The sequence below is a fragment of the Rhinolophus ferrumequinum genome, chromosome 22, assembly GCF_004115265.2.
Source record: "Rhinolophus ferrumequinum isolate MPI-CBG mRhiFer1 chromosome 22, mRhiFer1_v1.p, whole genome shotgun sequence".
In the NCBI taxonomy this organism is placed as follows: Eukaryota; Metazoa; Chordata; class Mammalia; order Chiroptera; family Rhinolophidae; genus Rhinolophus; species Rhinolophus ferrumequinum.
In genome coordinates this window covers 24,245,283-24,270,141 of record NC_046305.1, presented here as the reverse complement: position 1 = coordinate 24,270,141, position 24,859 = coordinate 24,245,283, and the positions used below count along the sequence as shown (strand labels likewise).

At 38.1% G+C, this 24,859-nt stretch overlaps 1 protein-coding gene across 5 annotated transcripts in view; it reads left to right on the top strand.

Annotated features, from left to right (window-relative positions):
- The window catches only part of LOC117014779 (C4b-binding protein alpha chain-like), a 70,745-nt gene extending 52,931 nt beyond the window's left edge, over positions 1 to 17,814 (top strand). For 4 of the 5 annotated variants that reach the window (XM_033092979.1, XM_033092980.1, XM_033092981.1 and 1 more), the window contains exon 12: positions 14,935 to 15,123. In XM_033092979.1, the coding sequence (XP_032948870.1) occupies positions 14,935 to 15,108 (174 nt within the window). In that variant the 3' untranslated portion in view covers positions 15,109 to 15,123. Of the gene's footprint in view, positions 1 to 14,934; positions 15,124 to 17,667 lie in introns of those variants that run through there. The other variant, XM_033092983.1, reaches the window with a different exon arrangement.
- Positions 17,815 to 24,859: the final 7,045 nt, after the last annotated feature.

Sequence of the window (24,859 nt, the reverse complement as noted above, 5' to 3'; positions counted from 1 at the left end):
TTTTGAACTTTCTAGTCCTGTGTCAATGCCTGGATATATATCTGGACCTTTAGGTAACTAATTAATTATCCCCAAAGAATGCTTGTATCCAGGCCACCTGATTACCCCCTGAAAGGCTCACATATACATCCACCTGACATCCATTATCCGGACCACCGGGATGTGATCAGACTTCCTGGCACCCATCCTCCAGACCACCTGGCATTCATCATCTTGACTGCCTGACATCTGACTGATAACCATCCTGGACCAATGCTAGGGCTAAGGTGGAAGGACTGATAATTCTCAAGAATGTACTTTTTATTAGAAGAACCTTTACTTGTTGATGTAAGAATGTCCAAATCTGTAGAGAATTTTTATAAAAAATTTATTTGAGCCAAACAGAGGACACACCTGGAAGCAAGATCTCAGTAGACTGACACAAATGCTTCAGAGAATAATAGTTTGCAGTTTCTTTTTAAGCATTTGAAATTAAGGAGGGAACATAAGGAACATTATATTTAGATAGGAGAAAGCAACTCAGGCGTCATGTTACAGGATAGTTAACAACATTTTGTGCTCTCTTGGGGTGGTCACGTGGAGATTGGATTACAGGGTAGTTAAGAGTATGTGTTCTTTTGAGGGATCAAAAGGGTTGTCAGGTATTAGAAGGAGGGGCCTGAAAGGTGGCATTTCAAAAGTGTGTTAACCTAGATGCACAGAAACAACAGACAGGGCTTGTTTAAGGCAAAGATAAGCCTTTTAGTAAGAACATGTGGGCGTGACTACCCACCATGACCTGCCCAGTTAGAAATTTATGATCAGATCACCCTGTGAGGTTACTTTCCATAGAACCCTCCTCCCCCCTTTTCCCCTACAAATGTTTCTTTCTTCTTTGGAACACTTCTGGGTTTTTGTCTAGCTGTATTCCCAGTTTGCAATCTCCAAGACTCTTGAATTAATCTTTATCACTTATTTCTAGCAAAGCCTCCAGATTCTTTTTTAGTTTATTTGACAAAGAATATAAATATACTTTACTTCAAGACAGTTATGAATATGTACTTTTCAGCCCCCCTATTTTAAGAATCTGTTGAACACATGGGGTTTAGTAATCTTGTGGCTATATTGTTTTCAATGAAGGTATTTATAAAGGCTTTCTTCCTAATAAACTCAATGCATATATTTTCTTTATGAATTTCAAGTACAAATACAGAGATTTATAGGGGACATTTTCACTTTAAAGTGTCATCTTTTAAATTTTTAAAAGCCATTTACTCTTTTGCTAACATTTTAGTATTTTAAGATTCTTGCCAATTTCACTAAATGGTCAATTGGCTACAGTTTACTAAATTACTGTCTTACTGACAACTTGGAATTATTTTTCTTTGGGAGAATTTTAATATTTCTGAAAATTTTTTTGAGCTTTGCGATGTCTGGTTTTCATTATGTGCAACTTGTCTTTGCCACAGCTCTCTCTGGCTTAGAAGTAAATGGTAGGGAGACATGGGTTCTAAGTGCAGAAAGGGGGAAACTGACATGGGGTGGCTAACCACCAGTTTTCCTGAGACTGTCCCAATTTTAGTACTGAAAGTTCCTAGTTCTGGGAAACCTCTTAATACCAAGAAAACTGGAACAGGTGGTCATCCTGTGGTAGAGAAATGGGGCCATGTGAATGCCTCAGAGTCTTAGATTTCTGTTTCTTCATACTGATAGAGAATGTTGATTAATTTAACATAAATTTAACATAAATTGTTATAAACAAATTGGCTATTATGTCAATTGAGTTTTGGGGGAGAATTGAAGTCGTAAATAGAGCACATAAGGACCAAGGGTATGTGTGTATGCAGGTAGCAGGAGGTGGGTTGGAGGAGTGGCATGATCAGACGTTTTAGAAAGTTGTGAATCTGACATGAGCCTTTACTCAATGAAAGAGTTAAGCTGCTGCAATGAAGCTTGAGGGGTACCATAAGCTTCACCCCTGCCAAGGTGGGCAGTGACAGCTTTGGGAAGAATAGGGAGAAGACTGAGTTGACATAAGTGGGCATCCACTGTCAATTAATCTAATTAAGGATGAATGGTAACAGAAGATTATCTCAATCTATGCCAGGTTTTAGATTAAAAGGTGAAACCCTGTATTTCTCTGGAAGTTAATTTTATGTATCACTTTAGATACAAAGACTGTAATTAGGATATGTAAGTGTTTCTCTGTTAGGGAGTACAAATGGCCTTATAGGTATCTTGCCTTAAAGAATAATGTGTTACCAGAAGCAAGAAACACCACAGTAATGTTTCTCCTCCTCCTTTTCTTCCTCCTCCCTCTCCCCTCCCTTTCCTCCTCCCCTTCTTCTTCCTCTTCCACGCCTCCTCCCCCTCCTCTTCCACCTTCCCCCTTTTCCTTCTCCTCCTCCTCCCCCTCCCCCCTTTCTCCTCCTCCCCGCCCTTCTTCTTCTTCTGCGCCTTTTTGTAGCAAAAGCAATGCTTTGATCCAACGGATTATTGCTCTTTTTGACCATTGCCGTAGAGAATTTAGGTAGATAGAGATAACGCCTTTCCTTAGTCTCACTATTTTCTTTGTTTTCTTTCGTTTACTACCTCTTCCCTACTCCTCTGCCATTTCCTTATGCAGATCATCTCTGTGGCTCACCTGGCCAAGTGCAATAATCTTCTTAATAATCTCCTTGTCTCCTCTCTCTGACTTTTTCAGTCTATCTTGTCCTCTTCTGCCATAGTGATCTTCCAAAAGCACAGTAATCATGTCACCTCTCCCCAAACCCGCCCCAAAATAGTGGCTTTTCATTTCCTGTGTCCAAACTCCTAATCTTGTCACTTAAAACTCAATTAGACCCAGTTTTAATTTCCCTCTCTGTCTTTCACTATCTTCTCCCTATCACACACTCTGTAGGGACAGAGCCAGGAATGCAGTTTCCAGGCTCTCGGCCTCACGTGGAAAGGTGCTGGCTCAGGTAGTAAATGGCCATCAACTGTGATTGGATGGCCATCATCTGGGGCTAGTTGGCCGTCAGCTGTAACCAGTGAGCCATTGGCCACTAATATAACTGCCATGGCTACGCTAGCAGCAAAATGGGGCCTAGCAAGAAGATGGTGGCTGAGCTAGCAAGAGCGGATTGCAGTTAGCACGGCGGATTGCAGCTAGCAAGTGAGGTTGGTTGGCAGAATGAAGTGGATGGCAGGTTGCAGATCGTGTGGCTCCTGCTTCCTGTGTCTCCAGCCCAGCCACCAGCGAGACTATAGTGGTATGACTCCCCTATCTATGGCTCTGTGGGTGTTCCTTTTTGGCCTTACCATGCCCTGCATTCTTATGTGGGGAGTGGGACCAGAGACCCTGTGTGACACCCTGCGTGACACATGGCGCAGAGAGCAGGGTATGGTGCTGGCCAAAGCTCCCCGAAGGGCGGTGGAGCAGTTTGTGCGTATGAACACTCAGTCTCAGGAAGACCAGGAGGAGCAGCTGCCGGAGAGCTGGACCCCTATGGAGAGGTGGGAAGACGTGGACGGTTCTCCAACCAGCATAGGCTGGAGAAAGCTAAGGTTGTTGCTGCCCTGTGGGCTGGGAAGTGCTTGCTGAGGCCCTCACCCCCAGGTTGGGGAGGACTTGGAGCCCTTGCCCTTGGAGAGGGCACACGTTGTGGGGCCAATGCACAGCCCTGATGAATGACTGTGGACTATGGGGAATTGCCTTCTATCCCTGATTTGATGGACGGCTTGACTGTTTGCTTGGGAACATACCACCATATAGTGGAACTAGCAGATGTTTGCTTCTGTGTCTCGACCGGTCACTGTGGAGAATATGTGAGAGCCCTGGCTGAGTCCAGGAAGTCTGGCTGTGCCCAGAGAGAGTGGCAGTGCCCTGAGAGGCCCTGGCTGTGCCCGGGGAGACTGGTGGTACCCTAAGAAGCGCAGGAAGTCTGGCTGTGCTCAGAAGGACTGGTGGTGCCCTCAGAAACCCTGGTTGTATCCAGAGAGTCTGGCTGTGTCCAGGATATTGCATTCACCTCCAGGCTCCTCGCACAGGGCCCCTCACGGAAGATGCTTGTTGCATAGATTGTGAGGCGAGACCCTGTAAGGGTGGAGTGTGGGGACAGAGCCAAGAGTGCAGTTTCCAGGCTCTTGCCCTCATGTGGAAAGATGCTCACTCAGGTAGTAAATGACCATCAACTGTGATTGGATGGCCATCAGCTGTGACTAGTTGGCCGGCAGCTGTCACCAGTGAGCCAATGGCCACTAATATAACTGCCATGGCTCCGCTAGCAGGAAATGAGGGCTAGCAAGAAGATGGTGGGTGAGCTAGCAAGAGCGGATTGCGGTTAGCACGGTGGATTGCAGCTAGCAAGTGAGGTTGGTTGGCAGAGAGAAGTGGATGGCAGGTTGCAGATAGTGTGGCTCCTGCTTCCTGTGTCTCCAACCCAGCCGCCAGGGAGAATATAGTGGTATGACTCCCCTATCTATGGCTCCGTGAGTGTTCCTTTTTGGCCTCACCATGTCCTGAGTTCTTATGTGGGGAGTGGGAACTGAGACCCTGCATGACACCCTGCATGACAAACGTCTTTCTAAACTATGTTGTAATCCCCTTGAAGGCATGGTTCCCAAGTAATTTTTCCTAGTACTTTATGATAAGTACCATAGAGCCCATTCTAATCCCAAATCCATCTTCAAGCATATGCGGAGACTGAGGCCTGAATTATTGAGTTCTGTGGCTAAACAGAGCTAATTCTTGGCAGATCACATAGGGATTTGGTTTCCAGATAGAGCAGAGATTCTGTGGTCTTTTCCACCATAGTAGAAGCAGAAGGTTCCTAGGCATGGTCTCCTAAAAGACAGGTTCAAGATCTTGTACAAGAAAACTTTGTAGTTTGATTTCATTAAATGGAAATTAGTTTGACATAATAGAAAGAGCTTGGGATTTGAAACAGACTTGGGTTCAGAATCTGATGTGGCCACTGATGAGCAAGTTTTTGGGAAGTGTTCTCAGTCTTTCTGAATCAGCTTCCTCATCTGTAAAATGTGGCTATAATGCCTATGTTGGAATTTTGCTTTAAGAAATTAAATGCAATGATTTATGTAAAAGTTTGGAACATTATTAATAGCTGAAAGCTGTTTTTTTTTAAAAATAATCTGTTAAATTACTTAAATTAGTCTGTTTTATCTGATAGACTCAGATTTTGTTTTAGTTCCTCATTATAAAATGAAGCAACCACATGTTGGATTTATTTGTTTTCCTTCTCTCTAGGAGGGTTGAAATTTCATTGTGCTGTCTTCAATATTACAGAGAAGTCCACTCATTTATTTCTGGGATATGTTCCTCTTTATTTTGAAAGGTCAGCAATTGGTTATTATAGACCTCATATCACACTCATTGCAGTTCAGGTGGGTGGTAAAGGTCATTTTCGGACATTTTCCAGTTTTCACCATTGTCACTCACCCCCAATGGTGTATCAGACTCTGCACCATGCCCCCCAAGCTGCAGAGAATTTTCCCAGCACTGTACCTCCTTGGGATTCTGTCTCTATTGCAATGCCCATCTGTCCTGTGTGGTGAGTACAGATGTGATAGGGAAGACAGGAGTGTTTAAACCAAGGTATGGGGGAAAATTCCTGATTAATAATTAGTTAAATATAACCAAATTGCAATAATTCAGTATAATTTTGGAGAAGTGCAATAAAGTATTTTGTTTAAAAATATACTTATTTCACTTAGCATGATATTCTCTAGGTTCATCCATGTTGTTGCAAATGGTAAGATTTCATTCTTTTTTTATGGCAGAGTAATACCCCATTGTATAAATGTACTACAGTTTCTTTATCCAATCATCTATGTATTGATGGACATTTTGGTTGATTTGGTTGGGGATTATCTCTTTGTGAGAGGTGTAAATATCTAATTATTTTGTTTTGTATACATGAAACTAATTAAAAGAAATATACTTAAATTATTTTAGTTCTTCTGGTATAGTCTATAATTATTTGGAAAGCAAAATATTACAAATCCTTGAGGAGCTGATTTAGCCACAAAAACTTAATTTTTATATTAATGTTTTATATTTAAATGGATTCATAATTAATTCTTGTACAGGTTTTTTTTTCTATTGCATTCATAATTGAGTAGAAAACTTTTGCAATCCAGAAAGTAAATATTATGTTATTACAAATAATGAATGAATTTATTAAGGTGAAATTATAAAGTACTGTATAAACTGAAAACATTATATAAGTGTAAGGTATTGCAAATTAGGGAATAATTGTCCTTAATCAATGATCACTGAAAGGGTTTGCAAGGATCTACAAGCCCCTCTAGGGTAGTGCAGTTATAAGTGCAGACATGAGTAATTATTTTGATTTATAAATGGAAATATGCTAATAAAAGTAAAATTTCTTATTCACTTACTAATATTACTTCTTTAAAAGAAAGAATTTCTAAAAATATTTAAAAAATATTGACATACATATCCTTTATACCATCTGTCAGAGCAATTAATACAGAGCATTTTGCACAGAATGACAAAATGACTCAAAAAAGAAGATATTTCACCAAAAGCTGTGAATATTTCAACAGAGGCTGTTTCCTATTCATGTGATATCAGGTACTTTTCTAATTTTGGTGATACAAGGATTATATCCCAAGCAGAGGGAATGTGGAGTCCCCAAATGCCACATTCTTTGTCAAAATTAATTTCTAGGGCCCCAGAGTGATCCCATGCTGTTCAAGCTTTATGAACTTTCTTAGTATCATGGTGTGACTTCCGAGTTGTTTTTCAAAGGTGATTACAAAAGTATTTTACTTTGGAATTTTTTACATCATGATGGATATTTTAAGAGAAATTTTAAGGTTAGGTAAAAGAATTCATATATCGTGGATGATTCTCCTCTCTTGAAATAGCTAAATCTGTTATGCCTCCAAAGCTCTACCCCACCCCAGCACTCTCCTCTTCCCTGAGAGCCATTACTTTGACCTTACAGCCCTCCTTTTCTTTTATGAGGCAGTGAAGGTAGATTACTTAAAACAAGTCACAGAGATTTGTCACGATTCCTTTAGTCTCCTTTGTGTTTATTCCCTCCTCTTCCATTTCCTCAAATCCCATTTCACTTCTGGGCCATGTTTGTCCAAATCTGTCTCACTCTAGTTTCTGAGCTTGCATCTCTTTCATTCTTCAATAACATCTTTCTGCTGCCTTTCAACTTTTGCTCAACTCCTCACTCCAAGACGAATACCTGCCTATATCTTATCCATCGAAGCAATTTTTATATAAACCTTAAAATATACTTCTGGTCCCTTTTAGAAAATGTTATCTTATCATTTCACCTTGGTTTTCTTTTTCTTTTTTAGACCCATCTTTTTAGGATTTCTTGTCTTTAGACATGTTATTATAAACTGACTGATATTGTGATTTTGCTATTCATGTGGTTATGACTTATTTTTCTTATAGTATTGCATAATGTGCCTCAGTGTCAACTGAACAGACTTCTAGGGACCAATTTACATAAATATTTGTTGGGTTAATTCATAAGAAAGCGTTTTCTAATGATGTGTTTGAGCTGAGACTTAGAAAATTCCATTTGTGAAGCTAGATTTGTACACAGGGAATATTTATTTTGGACCCATAGTGTCAACAGCACAGACACAAAGATACTTGAGACATGTTGCCTGAACTCAAAAGGGAAAAAATATACATATGGACAGTATAAATTAGCTGTTAAATAATTACTAGAGAGTGTAGACTGAAATGATTGAGAATATGGACTTCTGAGCAAGACAGATCTCAATTCTGTCTCTGTCACTCAGTAACTGCCTCCCTTAGAACAAGACACTTAAGCTCTCCAAAGATCTGTGTTTTTTTTTTTTTCTATAAAATGTGGGGAAGATGATAATGTGTATATCTTAGGGGTGTTGTGATAATTGGATGAAATAACATATGAAATGTCTAGATTATGTATACATAGCTTCTATAATATACATACTATACATATACTATGTATGGTGTAGATAGTGTCATAGTATACGTAGATGATGTATACATAGTGTCTAGATTATAGTAAGAGCTCAATAAATAGTTGGATAGAATATATACTCTCTTCCTAGTAACTGCTGTAGGACCTGAGAAATGAATGATGACTATTTGCTGGGGCAGTAAGAGACTTCACAGAGCAAATGGGACTTGAACAGCAAGCAGAGAAAAAGAGTGGCATTCTAGGTAGGAATAGGATATCAGCACAGGTACAGGTGTGAGAATGTAAGTGGCATATTTGGTTAGATGGATCAATTAGCCTATAGAAGAACGTTCAGATAAGAAAGTAGTGATAGTCAATGTTAAAGGAGTCTTAAATACCCATGAGTTGGAAAATGTTTTAAAACTTCTATTTCTAGAAAATATATAATTCTGCAACTATCATTACTTGGTTTCAGCCCTAATAAAGTCATAATGAGATGGAAGTTATTTGTCATTGCTTTTGAATAATTTTGAAAGTTTACATTTTCATACAGGTTTAATCCAACTTATCATTTTTAGTTGGAGGGAAACGACTGGGTGGGACTGCTTTAGCAACTCAGGGATGGGGGGAGCAGACTCAAAGTGTCTTGGGTACCCTTGCCTGTTTACCCAGTCTCTTCTATGGTGAGTTTTTCCAAAGGTTGAAATGAGGTCATTAGCCATAGAGGCCTCCTCATGGTGATTTTACCAACGATTAGCCTCACTTCTTATTATTTAGAAGTATGTTCCCAATACCAGAGCTGAAGAATGGCAAACAACAAACAAGGCAAACAAACAAAAACTCACAGGCATAGACAACAGTTCAGTGGTTACCAGAGGGCAAAGAGGGAAGGAGGGTGGTAGAAGAGAGTAAGAGGGTCAAATACTCATATGTGGGGATAAAAGGAGAACTGATTCAGTGGTGAACACACAATGTGATATATAGATGATGTATTACAGAATTGTACACTTGAAACCTATATAATTGTACTAAAGAATGTCACCCCAGTAAGTGTAATTTAAAAAAAATCACTGAAGAGAGAAGAAATGATTCTGCAAATAGCTGTGCCTATTTCTTTGGAGACTCAGCTTCATATTCATGTTCTGAGAAATATAACTCTGAGGCTACATGCCAAGCAGATAGCATGTGGAGCCTCCAAACACCAATATGTGATCAGAGTAAGAGCTTATAGAATTATGTTATTTTAGAAGTTTATTCACATCAAAGTGACGGAGATTATTAAGGGAACGTTTCAAATTAGATAAAAAAAATGTGTATACCCTGCGTGATTCTTGGAGTGAATACATTTCTTCAAAAGTACTACCCCCAATTCAAATTTTTCTTTCTCTCCCATTGTTTGTTCCCATTTTCTTGAATTCAGTGACCACATGTATTAGATCAACTAAACTTTTTTTATAAAAAAGTTTATTGGGGTGACAAAGGTTAGTAAAGTTACATAGCTTTCAAATGTACAATTCTGTGATACATCATCTATATATCACATTGTGTGTCCACCACCCAGAGTTAATTCTAAACTTCTGAATTATTGTGTTCTGTTTATTGCTATTTATTCTCTTTTATTCCCTTCTTTCTGGTCCACATGCCTTACCTACAGAACAAGATACACTCAAATCTACTTGAACCTGCTTTTCTGAACTTGCTTCTTTTCTTCCTTCTTTACCTTCTACATTCAAGAGCATCATCATGATAGCTACTTCTTGCTTATTAGGTAAAATTTACCTGATGGCCTTGATACACTGGATCAATGTGATAGTCTGTGGATGTCCAAATGCTCATGATAACTTCAGGCTCTACTATGAGAGGGCCAAGTGAATTATCATAGCCCAGGGCTAAAACAGCAAATGTATGATCTTGACCCTTCCGTGCCAACTGTTTCTGAACGTCTTTTCTGATAGGGATGAAAAAGAATCCTTTGCTAACTCAGTGGCCTCATTTACCTGAAAACATAGTCATGAGCTCTAGCAAAAATACTACATTTGGTACAACGATTGCAATAGGGGCTACAATACTGTTGAATTTTCAATAGTCTACTGTAATTCTTCAGAACCATAATTTTTGTAGCAGACAGACTAGTGAAATAAATGAGGATACAATAGGGATGACCACTCTGGCATCTAGATTTTCAAGAGTGGCACTAATTTTCCCCTCTCCTTCTACCCATTGTTACATGATATTTAAAAGAAAATGTACCATCTTTGCCTTAAGGGAGAGGAATATGGGTCATATCAATGGCTTCTGTTAGGCCTTGTTGGATATGATAACTCTTATCCTATAGACCAAGAGCCGATATGGGGGTTGTGACAATGACCAGTTTTGTCTATTCTGATTATACTTTCAAGGATAGAGGAAATGACATCAAGTGGTCTAATAGGGAGGCTATGTTGGTTCCAGGTATCAATGTCAACACAAGCTTTATGTTCAGTAATCCTGGGATTATTGTGTACCTTTCACCAGTGCATAGTTACCTATGTAAATAGACGTAAGTCCTTTTGGAAGACTGAGGGACTCATTCCAAGGTGTTGGAATGTGCACACAGGTAATCCTCGTTTAACACAGCACTTCTATAACATGGTTTCGCTCTAACACGGTTTGAGAGTTGGGGAAAACCCTCGTACAACACAGCATCCTAAAATACGGTTTTACTTTAACACAGTTTGAGAATTAGAGAAATCCCCGAACAACACAGAGCATAACAAGAGCTTTTAAGAGCAAAAAAATATCTCATTCAAAATTAGGGAAATCCCAGAACAACATGGGACATAATAAGAGCTTTTAAGAGGAAAAGATATCTCATTTGAAATTTTTCATTCGAGTGTGGATGTCGTATCAAATTTAACTGCAGAATTTTAAAACTTATTAGAATTTTAAATCCATTTTGTTTGTGGAGTATTAAGTTCAGAGGATGAAGCTATCTTGTCACAAAGAAAACACCCTCAGTTAATGGTGCTTAGTAGTGATGATGAAGAAAACATTATTTAGTACATATTAATATGTTATACTTTTGGTGAAAATTGCTTTAATAAAGATATTTCTCTTACTTATAAAAATATAATAGTATGTTTTAAAAGTTTTTGGAAACTAAACCCCTTTTTTGTACTAGTCTTTGTTTTGTATAACACGGATTCACATAACATGACATTTTAAAGGAACCTAACAATAGTGTTATACGGGGGTTACCTGTACTTTCCAAGGTGTTGTAGCATCTTTACTCCTGGGAGCTGTCTTTTTCTTCAGCCAATGATTTCCAGACCCGAATACCAGCACAGGTCCAGAAACTGAGCAAGGGATTGTAACTTGTTCTCAGGGCCAAATGCCCCCAGCCTCCTGATCATGATCATCCATCCTTCATTTATTTTGATGGCACAAATTGAAGTGCCTCTGTTGACTGCTCATCTATTTTCACTCCTATGAATACCATGTTCTATTAACCATCTTCATAAGTCTCAGGCACCTTCGGTTTTGCCACTCATTATGATGATTGAATTTACTTAGCTTCTAAAGCATATGAGCACCTCTCTGCTATTCCTAAGAGTGAAACTTGTTCTTTAATGGCCTTCCTGTCTTCAGCTCTGGCCTTTGATACTGGTGCTCCTCTTGTTGGGGAGTTCCTAATGATCTTGGTAAATGTGTTCTTCAAGCCTTCCTATGTAGCAGAATCATCTGGTGGGATTTTCCAGCGTATATACTCGCAGTATATCCACTCTAGCATACTGACTTCCATGAGTCATTTAATCCTTTCTTATACCACTTGCCATGGCAATTCCAGCATTTCAGCCTCACTTACTGTGGAGCATCGTGTTTTCCATGCCTGTAGGAGGCATCTTAGGATAATACTTATAACTACTATAGTCCATCAGCATATCATTTTGTCTGACATTTCTGAAGATGTGTTTTATTGAAATTTCTCATACACTCTTTGTGGACCATGACAGTGTTTCTTTTCAGAGAGGTTCTGTGTACCATGTAATGTCTATTATTTCAAAATGCAAGCATCATTTTTATTCATTCTATGAACTGTTTTCTAAAATATTGTAAAATGCAGTAATAAGTATGTTCTTTAGGGGGATGGATGGACAGTTTTGATTGGAAGCAATGACTCAGAGATTTCGGATATCCTTAGCATCTTAACAGTTTGTCACTGATGTGTATCTTGGCAATTAGCCTGAAATAGATGGAGTGCACCATTATTACATTGTGACTTTGAGTTGAATCCAGCCTTCATGTCAAAATGTGTAAATTGTGGTGAATTTGTCAATAAAATGTAGCAAACTTTAAGTGCTTGTAATTCCACTTGAGCCTTTTCATAGTTTCTCAGCCTGAGTCCTGCAGGAGGGCAGCACAAGTGCGTGGTTTGGCTCAGTGATCCTGCCGGCAGAGAAGATGGCAGGACAGGACAAAGCCGCCTACAAACCATGCAGATTCTGAAATGTATTATTTTTTTACATTCTACAAGCTCAAGCTCTCTCACTTTATGTCTTACCACCAAGGTTGCAATCATCCTCCTATCATCGCCAACGGACATTATGAAAAAATTAGCTCATACTTATCCATAGTTAATAAGGTTAAATATGAATGTGACAAAGGATACATGCTGCATGGACAGGCCACACTCTCCTGCAGTTCTTCGCGCTGGTCACATGAAGCCCCGCAATGTAAAGGTAACTCCAGCTCCCCTTTCAGCCCATGGCTAAGTGGGTGGAACTGTCGTGAAAGGATTGAGAGTAGTTTCTTTCCTGCCAGAGGCAGCATGAAAACATTTGATTTGATTTACTTTACATAATTACTATATTCAGACGGCACTCAAAACAAAAACTACAAAGGACATACAAACACATTCATCTTTCCTACTTTCTCCCAGTTACAAAATTCAGCCTCCTTGAGGCAGCCCCCATTCCCACTTTCTTGTATATTTCTGGAAATAGTCTACACATGGTACATTTTCTCTGAGGGTAGCTGTGGCCTGTAGCAAAATATTCATGGAAACTTGCTCTGGCGTGAATGTAGGCTCTCTGGTCAGCTCCAAACATCAGGGAATGACAGGTATTTCCATGGGAACCTGGTGTAGGGCGTGTGGTGGGGGACTCCAAGTTTGCTAACTTGTTGTGGGGACAAAAGTAGTCAAGATTGGGCCTGATTTTCACATGCACACAGGTTTTAATACGACTTTGCCAGCAACAACTCCAGGAATTATTTGTCACCATTGCCTCGATTACACACAGGGAGACAATAGGCAAAAGGGAGATTTTCATACCTAGTGTCTTGTAGAGATCAATTGCTTTGACAGCTGAGAATCTGGGGTCATGAGCCTTTTTTATACCCTGTCGTGTTATTTAAAAATATTGTACCCTTGCACAAGTGTCTTAAACTCTCTGTATCTCATTTTGTCCTAGATAAAATGGGAATAATAACAATGCACACTGCATAGAGCCAAGTGAGACTTAAAAGAGATAATCACATAAAATGCTTAGCCCTGAAGTCTGACATGAGCCTGTGCTCAATAACAGTGTCAACTGATATTATTGCTATCAAAATGAAAGAAAGATAAAACAACTGGAAGCACCGACATGTAGTTCATTTGTATAACTCTAACCAGTTATCATATCTTTTTTCTTGGATTTACTGATTGCTTAACACTGTGCTTTCATTGTAGCTCTATGTCTGAAACCAGAGATAGAACATGGAAAGCTGTCTGTGGATAAGCAACAGTATATTGAATCTGAAAATGTCACCATCCGGTGTGATTCTGGCTATGGTGTGGTCGGTCCCCAAAGTATCACCTGCTCAGAGGACAGAACCTGGAACCCAGAGGTGCCCAAGTGTGAGCGGGTAAGTTGCACAATTGAAGGAAGTTCCTGTGCTATCCAACCCTAAAAAGGGTACTGCCCCAAAGCTCTGTTCCCAGCCAGCAAGGATGAGTTCTGACTTGTCAGGATTCATTTCTGAGTCATTTAATGGATCTCTCTCCCTCTCCCTTCCTCTCTCTCTTTTTGCCTTGAAGCACTCTGGTCGGTTGGGATGGCAAGTTTTCCTGTTCCCACTTGAGAACAGGAAAAACCAATCTCCTTTAGGGAGAAGAGGTTCTCATACACCTAGGAATACTGACCCTTAACTTTCCTTTCTAGCCTGTATAATATACAAGGTCTGACAATTAAATTTGAGAACTCATCCTAGAAAAAGTGCTACATACCTCGTTGCTGAATATCACTACAGTCACCTTCAAAGTACTCCCCTTGGGAAGCCATCCCCTGACACCAGCACCTAGTCCACCCTTCAAAGCAATTTTGGAACTCTTTTTCTGGAATGGCCATCAGAGCTGTCATCGTACTACCCTTGATGTCATTAAAAATGTCTTCCTTTCAATATTTCCTTTATCTTTGGGTAAAGAAGTCATTGGGGGCAAGGTCAGGTGAGTAGGGAGGGTGTTTCAATACAGTTATTTGTTTCCTGGCTATAAACTTCCCTCACAGACAGTGCTGTGAGAGCTGGTGCATTGTCATAATGCAAGAGCCATGAATTGGTGAAAAGTTCAGGTCGTTTTTGTCTAACTTTGTGATACAGCCTTTTCAGCACTTTCAAATAGTAAACTTGGTGAACTGTTTGTCCAATTGGTACAAATTCATAATGAATAATCCCTCTGATATCAAAAAATTTAGCAACATTGTTGCAACAATTTTTCGTGAACTTAATTTTCAGACCTTGTACTGTGTTCCATTTCTGGATGGCTAGCAGAAATAGCCTCTGTCCCCAAAGAGGCCTTCTGGGGAGCTGTCTCAGAACAGATCTATATCTCTCCGGGGAAGACTATGGTGGGACCCGAGGTATTTTCTGGCTTCCCTGCTCACCCACTAGTCCTGAGGTTGGTCTTGGACCTGATCCTATAGTCCTGCCATTGTCAGGATGCACCCTGCTCATGATCTGGAGAGAAGCCTCTCACCACCTCTCTCTCTTTCAGGAGGTCCCTGAAGGCTGTGAGCGAGTTCTAGCAGGCAGAAACATCACGCAGTGTCTCTCAAATGTGGCAGATGTGAAAATGGCTCTGGAGGTGTATAAATTGTCCTTGGAGATTGAACTCCTGGAACTACAGTTACATAAGGCAAGGAACTCCACTCTAGAGTTGTTCCTATAGTTTTTCCCAAAAGAAGGAGGAAAAGGTGACTTGCTGCCTTCAATTTAACGTGGATCACTTCCATCCCAACTGAACAACTCTACCATCCCACTGGCCCCAAATTTATTATAATAAATAGGTACACATCAAACTATTTGTCTTCATGGTCATTTAGGACCATATTTGGTCCTCATTTTCCATAATAGAAAAGTAAAAAGGCTTGAGCAACTGTCCCACACACGAGGCTGGTCTTTGACCTGATCCTGTAGTCCTGTCAGGATGCACCCTCCTCATCATTGAAGAGAAGCCTCTCAACCACACTCACCACCTAAGCCTTTGAGGAGGTCCTGAGGCTGTGTACATGTTTTAGCCGCAGAAAAGTCATATGTATAACAGGCTTTCACAGAACTTTAGACATTACAGAGGGGCTTGAATTGTTAGAGAAACATGCTTCACATGGAAGGTATCTATCCATGGTCTTAAAAGACATTACCTGCTCCTGCTACTAGGAATTCCTTTTAGTTGATGTTTATTTTGGGTTTCCCCTGAGACAAGGATTTGTGGGTAACGCATTTTGGGGGAGATGTGGCCTCAGGAAGCTCTGTGAGTGGGTGGATAGTAATAAGGGGAAGGGAGGACAGCCTAAAGAGGGAGTACTGCTGAGGGGATTGTGGTTGCTGACAGGAGCTCAGTTATGAAGTTGTGTGGAACATGCTATGATTAGTCCTCGTGAGGATGAAGACCTTTTATAGAGTGTTTATTTATGAGTATAAATATAGGGTATTTATAAATATAAATATAGGGTATTAAAAATAAATATAGGGTATTTATTTATTCACCAACTCCCTCCCCTTCCTGGTGGAGGCTTGTTCCCAGGACACATGACCCACATAACAGGCCATGTTCCTGATGTTCCTGAGGACCGGGACACTGGTAGTCAATGGCACCTATGAGACTGTTTTCAGTAACCTCCAGGGTAGGGATATGAGCAAATAAAGCAAATACTGGAGGTTGGAGTTGGTTCAGAGTGTGCCAAATTGGTGGGGCCGTAGTGATCTTGACAGGAAGTTGACAGTGACTGCTACACACTTCAACACGCAGTGGATATTCTCACATCTGTGTACTCAATTTCCTGCTGTCTGTTCTCTTTCTTGATTGTTTCCTCAGGTACATATCCTCAATGAGCTACCTAGAAAATAATGATGCATAGGAAGAAAAATATTGAGCTTCTGTAGATCTGAAACTGTCTTTATCTAAATACTTGATTGATAATTTGGCTGGGAGCAGAAAACTGGGTGAAAAATAATTATCTTTTAGAATTTGTAAAGAATATCTTCTTTTTATGATATATTCCAATGTTGCAATTAAGAAGCAAGAAACAATTTTTTATTACTGATCATATTAGATTTTTTTCTTTATCTCTATTCTTCTACAAGGAAACTCATGCTCATTATTATTATTATTATTATTATTATTATTATTATTATTAGTTTCAGGTATACAAAGCAATGTAGTAGTTAGACATTTTCACCCCTCACAAAGAGATAACCCCCTCCCCCAATCTACTACCCCTCTGACATCATATATAGCTGTTAAAACTCCATTGACTCTGTTTCCTATGCTGTATTGCACATCCCATGACTATATATATATATTCAGCATTATTATTCAGCATTATTCAGCTTCAGATTCAGGTGTACAGCACAGTGGTCAGACATCTACACCGTCCATGAAGTGGTTTCCCTAATAAGACAAGTGCACATCTGACACCCTACAAAATCTTTACAACTCTTGATTATATTCCCCAAACTGTCTTTCATATCTCCATGGCAACATTGTGGCTTTTTTTTTTTTTTTTTTTTTTGAGAAATTTTCTTGGTGTAATTTCTTCAGTAACTTTCTCTTATCTATTCCCCCGCCCTTTTCTCTTTATGGATATCCTATTGGTCAGATGTTAGACATCTTTGTTAATCCTATAATTTTCTTATATTTTTTATTGGTTTCCTATACCATCATCTCTATCTCAGCCTTGCACCACATTCTTTGCGTATTTTTTCTTGATTTTGTATTTTAACTATTTTATTAATTTTTAAAAATGTTCTCCACTTAAAAAAAAGTTCTGCTTTTTATAGCTATAGTGCCTACCCATACATCTCAGAGTTTCTCTGTAAGGACTATTCTGCTCTCTATAAACTTCTGTTGTTGATGATTCTAGGTTATATACAAAGGTCAGACAGTTAAGTTTGCGAACTTTCCACCGTGTAAGCACATGGTATTCATATTTAAGGGTGAGACCCACATAAACTGATTTAAGTTCTATGTACATGGGGAGATTGGACAGTAAGCTATTTTTTTTTTCCTTATTTGGAGTTGTGTCAGATGGCGCTAATTGTTTTGCAGTATCCATTTTTCCTCTACCTGCTTTAAATAATAGAACTATTCTTATCCTTTAACTATCAGCAGGACACCTGTTTCCTCAACTAGAGCCTCCCATGAAGCAACCTCCCAATGGGCACAACTTTCTAGTCACATTCTTAGAAAGGAAGCTACTTACCTTTCGCTTCCTCTTTTGCCCTATAGGGACTGAAATGCTGACAGGGTGCTGATGAGCCACTTTCACCATGCTATGAGGACAACACCATAGGGAATGTTAGAGCAACAAAAAGGAAGAGACCTGATTCCTGGATGACCTTGTTGGACAGAGATGCTGACCAACTTGAATATGCTTCTGCCTCTATACTGTTGTATAAGATGTCAATTATACATTGATATAAATGTATAAATTTCTAAAAAAAAATAAATTTATACTATAAATTTATATCTTTCTAAAAAATGGTATAAATTTCTGCTTTTGTTTCAGCAGCTTACTTTATACCCTAACAAATTCAGGGGAATCCCCAAATATCAGTGTTTATTGGTGTCTTCTCTGTTGCTGACTAATTTCTTTTGAGAAGATCCTCCAGTTTCCTGCCTGCTTCTTTACTAACTTGAATTTTTACCATGCAAGATGAGATTACAGCTTCTCTGCTTCTTCCTAAGCCCCTCAGCCTATTTCTTTTTTTAAAATTTTTTTATTAGTTTCATGTGTACAAAACACTGTAATACTTAGACATTTATTATTTATACCCCTCACAAAGTGATAAGGCAGCACAGTGATCAGGCATCCACAGCATCCCTGAAGTGGTCTCCCTAATAAGACAAGTGTCGATTGGATACCCTACAAAATCTTTATAACATTATTGATTATATTCCCCAAATTGACTTTCCTATCCCCGTGGCAATCTTGTGGTTACTGACTGTGCTTTCTAATCCCCTCACCTTCCCCCTTATCCCCAACCCTCCCTCCCATCTAGCAACCCTCAGTTTTTCCTCTATGTCTCTGAGACTGTTTCTGCTTAGTTCATTCATTCATTCTATTCTTTAGATTTATTCTATTCTACTCTATATAAGTGAGATCATATGGTATTTGTCTTTCTCTGTCTGACTTAGTTCACTTAGCATAATGTTCTCTAGGTCCATCCATATTATTGCAAATGGTAAGATTTCGTTCTTCTTTATGGCTGCGTAATACTCCATTGTATAAATGTACCACAGTTTTTTAATCCAGTCATCTACCAATGGGCATTTCGGTTGTTTCCATGTTTTGGCTATTGTGAATAGCACTGCAATAAACATAGGGGTGCATAGATTTTTTTTGAATTAGCATTTTAGAATTCTCTGTATATATACTCAAGAGTGGAATTGTTGGGTCATAAGGTAATTCCATTTTCAATTTTTTGAGATACCTCCATACTGTTTTCTGTAGTGGCTGCACCAATCTGCAATCCTACCAACAGTGCACGAGGATTTCCTTATCTCCACATCCACGCCAGCACTTGTTGTTTGTTGATTTGTTGATGATAGCCGTTCTGACCGGAGTGAGGTGGTATCTCATTGTGGTTTTTATTTGCATTTCTCTGATGGTTAGTGAGGTTGAGCATTTTTTCGTATGTCTGTTTGCAATCTGTATGTCCTCTTTAGAAAAATGTCTCTTCATGTCCTCTGCCCATTTTTTAATTGGTTGGTGTTGAGTTGACTGAGTTTTTTTAAATTTTGGATATTAACCTCTTATCAGATATATCATTGACAAATATCTTCTCCTAGTCAGTAGGTTCCCTTTTTGTTTTATTGATGGTTTCCTGAGCTGTGAAAAAAATTTTAGTTTGACATAATCCTATATGTTTATTTTTTCTCTTACTTCCCTTTTCCAAGGGGATATATCAGTAAAAATATTACTCTGGGTAATGTCTGTAAACTTTCTCCTTATATTTTCTTCTAGGAGTTTTATGGTTTCTGATCTTACATTTATATCTTTAATCCATTTTGAATTTATTCTTGTATATGGTGTAAGGAGGTGGTCCAGCTTCACTTTTTTTGCATGTGTCTGTCCAGGTTTCCCAGCACCATTTATTGAACAGACTGTCTTTACCCCAGTGTAAATTCTTGCTTCCATTGGCGTAGATTAAATGACAACATAGACATGGATTTATTTCTGATATCTCTATTTTGTTCCATTGATCAATGTGTCTGTTTTTATGCCAGGACCATGGTGTTTTGATTACTACAGGTAGTATAATTTGATGTCAGGTATTGTGATACCTCTCATTTTGTTCTTATTTCTCAAGATTGCCAAGGCTATCCGGGGTCTTTTATGGTTCCATATAAATTTTAGGATTATATGTTCCATTTCTGTGAAAAATGTGCTTGGTAGTTTGATAGGAATTGTGTTGAATCTGTATATTGCCTTAGGCAGTATGGACATTTTAATTATATTAATTCTTCCTATGCATGAGCATGGTATGTGTTTCCATCTATTTGTTTCTTCTTTAATTTCTCTCTTCAGTGTCTTATAATTTTCTGAGTACAGGTCTTTTACTTCTTTGGTTAAATTTATTCCTAGGTATTTTATAGTCTTTGAAGCAATTGTAAATGGGACTGTTTTCTTAATTTCTCCTGATATTTTATTATTGGTATATACAAATGCAACTGATTTCTGAATTAATACTGTATTCTGCTACTTTACTAAATTCATTTATCAGTTCTAATATTTTTTTGGTGGAGTCTTTGGGGTTCTCTATATATAGTATCATGTCATCTGTGTATAATGACAATTTTACTTCCTCCTTACCAATTTGGATGCCTTTTATTTCTTTTTCTTGTCTGATTGCTGTGGCTAGAACTTCCAGAACAATGTTGAATAGAAGTGGAGAAAGTGGGCAACCTTGCCTTGTTCCTGATCTTATGGGGAATAGTTTTAGCTTTTTCCCATTGAGTATGATGTTAGCTGTGGGTTTATCATATATGGCCTTTATTTTGTTGATATATGGTCCCTCTATTCCCACTTTCTTAAGAGTTTTTATCATAAATGGCTGCTGGATTTTGTCAAATGCTTTTTCTGCATCTATTGATATAATCACATGATTTTTATTTTTCATTTTGTTAATGTGGTGTATCACATTAATTGATTTGTGGATGTTGAACCAACCTTGCATACCAGGAATGAATTCCACTTGATCATGGTGTATAATCTTCTTAATGTATTGCTGAATTCTGTTTGTTAATAATTTTTTGAGGATTTTTGCATTTATGTTCATTAGGGATATTGGTCTATAGCTTTCTTTTTTTTGTAATGTCTTTGTCTGATTTGGGGATTGGAGTGATAGTGGCCTCATAAAAAGTGTTTGGGAGCCTTCCCTCTTCTGGATTTTTTTGAAATAGTTTGAGGAGAATAGGTGATAATTCTTTTTTGAATGTTTTGTAAAATTCCACTGTAAAGGCATCTGGCCCAGGGCTTTTCTTTGTTAGAATCTTGTTGATTACTGATTCAATTTCCCTGGTAGTAATCAGTCTACTCAGGTTTTCCGTTTCTTCTTGAGTTAGCCTTGGAAGGTTGTATGCTTCTACAAAATTGTCCATTTCTTCCAGATTGTCAAATTTGTTGGCATATAGTTGCTCATAGTAATTTCTTAATTTTTTTTTTTGTATTTCTGTGGTGTCTGTTGTCACTTCTCCTCTTTCATTTCTGATTTTATTAATTTTGGTCCTCTTTCACTCTTTTTTTTGATGAGCTTGGCTAAAGGTTTGTCAATTTTGTTTATCTTCTCGAAAAACCAGCTCTTGGATTCATTGATGTTTTTTATTTCTTTTTTTTTTTTGGTCTCTATTTCATTTATTTCCACTCTGATCTTCATTATCTCCTTCCTTGTACTCCCTTCGGGCTTATTTTGCTGTTCTTTTTCCAGATCTTTTAAGTGTAAGGATAACCTGTTGATTTGTGATTTTTCTTGTTTCTTTAGGTAGGTCTGCATTACTATGAATTTCCCTCTTAGGAGTGCTTTCACTGCATCCCATAGGTTTTGAGTCATTGTGTTTTCATTTTCATTTGTCTCGAGATATCTTTTGATTTCTTCCTTGATCTCATTGTTGATCCGTTCATTATTTAATAACATGTTATTCAGCCTCCATGTATTTGTGTGTCTTCCAATTTTTTTCCTGTAGTTGATTTCTAATTTTATAGCACTGTGGTCAGAGAAGACACTTGGTATGATTTCAATTTTCTTAAATTTATTGAGACTTGTTTTGTGGCCTAATGTGGTCTATCTTGGAAAATGTTCCATGTACACTTGTTGGGTGCATAGATGTTTACTAGGGTTATGTCCTGTTGTTGGATTGATCCCTTTATTATTATCCCTTTATTATTAGGTAGTGCCCATCTTTGTCTTTTAATATATTCCTCATTTTAAAGTCTATTTTGTGAGATATACGTATTGCTACGCTAGCTTTTCCTCACTTCCATTTGCATGAAATATCTTACTCCAACCCTTCACTTTCAGTGTGTGTGTGTCTTTTGATCTGAGGTGAGTCTCTTGTATATAACTTATGCAAGGGTCTTGTTTTCTTATCCACTCAGCCACTCTATGTCTTTTGATTGGAACATTTAATCCATTTATGTTTAAAGTGATTATTGATAGGTACATAGTTATTGCCATTTTGTTATTTGTATTTCTGTTCTTCATTAGTTAGTTTTCATCTGTCTTCTGTTTACAGAAGCCCTTTTAACATTTCCTGCATTGCTATCTTGGTGCCAATAAATTCCTTTAGCTTATTCTTTTCTGGGAAGCTCTTTATCTCTTCTTCAATTTTAAATGATAGCCTTGGCTGAATAAAGCAATCTAGGTTGTGGGCCTTTGTTTTTCGTCATTTTGAATACTTCCTACCACTCCCTTCTGGCCTACAAAGTTTCCGTACAAAAGTAATTTGATAGTCTTATAGGAGTTCCTTTTTATGTAACCTGCTGTCTTTCTCTTGCTGCTTTTAAGATTCTCTTTTTGTCTTTAACCTTTGCCATTTGAACTATAATGTGTCTTGGTGTGGGCCTGTTTGGGTTCATCTTGGTTGGAACTCTGCACTTCCTGGGCTTGAATGTCAGTTTCCTTCACCAGGTTAGGGAAGTTTTCAGTCATTATTACTTCAAATATGTTCCCGATCCCTTGCTCCCTCTCTTCACCTTCTGGTATTCCCATGATACACATGTTGTGGCGCTAGATGTTATCCCAGAGGTCTCTTAAACCATTTTCATTATTTTTTATTCATTTTTCTTTTTGTTGTTCTGCTTGGATGATCTCTGCTAATTTGTCTTCTAAATCACTGATTCGATCCTCTGCCTCATTTAACCTGCTGGTAATTCCTTCAAGGGTGTTCTTTATTTCAGTTATTGTATTCTTTAGTTCTAACTGGTTGTTCTTTATGTTTTCTCTATCCTTTATGTTGTCACTAAGCTCCTTAAACATTCTTTTCATCAGTGTTCTGAACTCTGTCTCTGATATGTTGGTTACCTCTATTTCATTTGGTTCCAATTCTGGAGGTTTCTTCTGTTCTTTTATTTGGGACATGTTTCTTTGTTTTCCCATTCTGGCTGACTCTCTGTGTTTGCTTTGATGTGTTAAGTAGATCCCCTAGGGTTCTTGGTTTTTGCTGGGTCATGTTATGTAGTATGTGTCCTTTATATTTGACTTGCACCACTTTCCTATTCTCCTGTGCATGTGCTCGAAAGGTGACACTTGTGTGTGTGTAGTCTCCTGTTAAGCTTGAGCTTTAATTGCTTTTGGCTTGTCAGTAGATGGGATTGACTCCTAGGCTGTCTAGTTGTGAGAACTGGCTATGCCCACAGTGGATGAGCTGCTGTGTGAGGGTTGACTGCTCAAATGAGGCTTGGCCACTATGGGCTCTTGTGCCTGTAGAGAATTCCCTCTGGGTGTGTCACTTGTAGGTCAAACCCGATAATACTCTTGTATGGTGTCGATTTGGACTCTGGGTGTGTTGAATCTTGTGCCTCTTGGGCTGGGCCCTTCAAGTAATCCTCCTACGAGTCTCTTAGCTGTTCTGTGTGATGAGCAGAAGGTCCTTTGATGGGTTATAGATGTTCAATTTGTGATAAGTTCCAGAGGAGAACTCAAGAAGACCACCTTGCTGCCGTCATTCCTATGACATCCCCTTCAGCCTATTTCTAATGCAATATTGGTTTTGCACTGTCAACACTGATAGCACTTACTTTTTTCTTGAAATGATGGCTCCCATCCATAGAAAGTAGAGCAGTTACACTCATCTCCTTGTTTTAAGTAGAATGTTTTTCCTTCCTTTATGATGAGTTCATCTTTGTATTTCCTCCAGAGGTTTGCCCACACTATGTGCTGAATAATTACATTATGAATACAGAATGTATGAAGTTACATGAGGTAAAAATTTGGTCCTAATACAACCCAACAAAAGATTAATTAAAATTTTCTGCTGCTAAATATTTTTCTCTGACCACAAGGAACCAAACTATGTGATTTATTATTTATTCATGTTTGGTGAAAGAGCCTGAGGGAAAGAAAGCTGGTGAATAACAGACTTTCAGATGAAAAATTATATATAAATGGAGACTATGGATTGAGCTGCCATTTTGTAATGAAGGAAGCAAAAGTTCAGAAAAAGAACATGGTTTTCCAAATATTCCTCTGATCCACAAGTAATCCTGTGAATAGCTCCTAATCCTCTCTTCTCATCATTTTTTTTTTTTAGCAAATCATCAACTTTCCAATGCTGATATTTTTAGGTTTAAATATAAGATTAACTGTCACTCATTATGAATATTTACACGTTGTAAATGATGCATATTTATATAACTGAAATTTTTTTTTGCTAATAGTTTTTTTATGTTTAGCTCATCACCCACTAGAAACTTAATAATTTCAAAAAAAACTTTAGAATACATAATTTTTAGTAGATATGCATAATTTAAACTTGCTAAAATAAAAAGGAAAAATCAAAATCATGTTAGAGATAGGAGTAAATTTACTAAAATTTAATTTATGTAATAATTTTAATTGAGTTTATTTTCAGTCAAACTGAAATAGGAAATATAATGGATCAAATATTTACATTGGTAAAAAGACACATATTAGTTCTACAGAAACTTTTTTTCCTGTTATAAAAATGGAAAGGAAATTTATTGCAGGGGTTATTTCAGAAGGAACAGTGAATAACATAATAGATAACACCTTCAGTTCATGAGGTTTTCAAAGAGCCAAATATATTATCTCTTTATAAAACTGAGGTGACATAGTAAAACATGAGTCAGCATTGATAGTCTTTGCAAGTTAAGCTATTTAGTTTCAGTCATGTATGTGCTAGAGATCTAATTTTATAACAAAGATTAAACCCTGGAATACTTAGAGGAATGAAAATATAG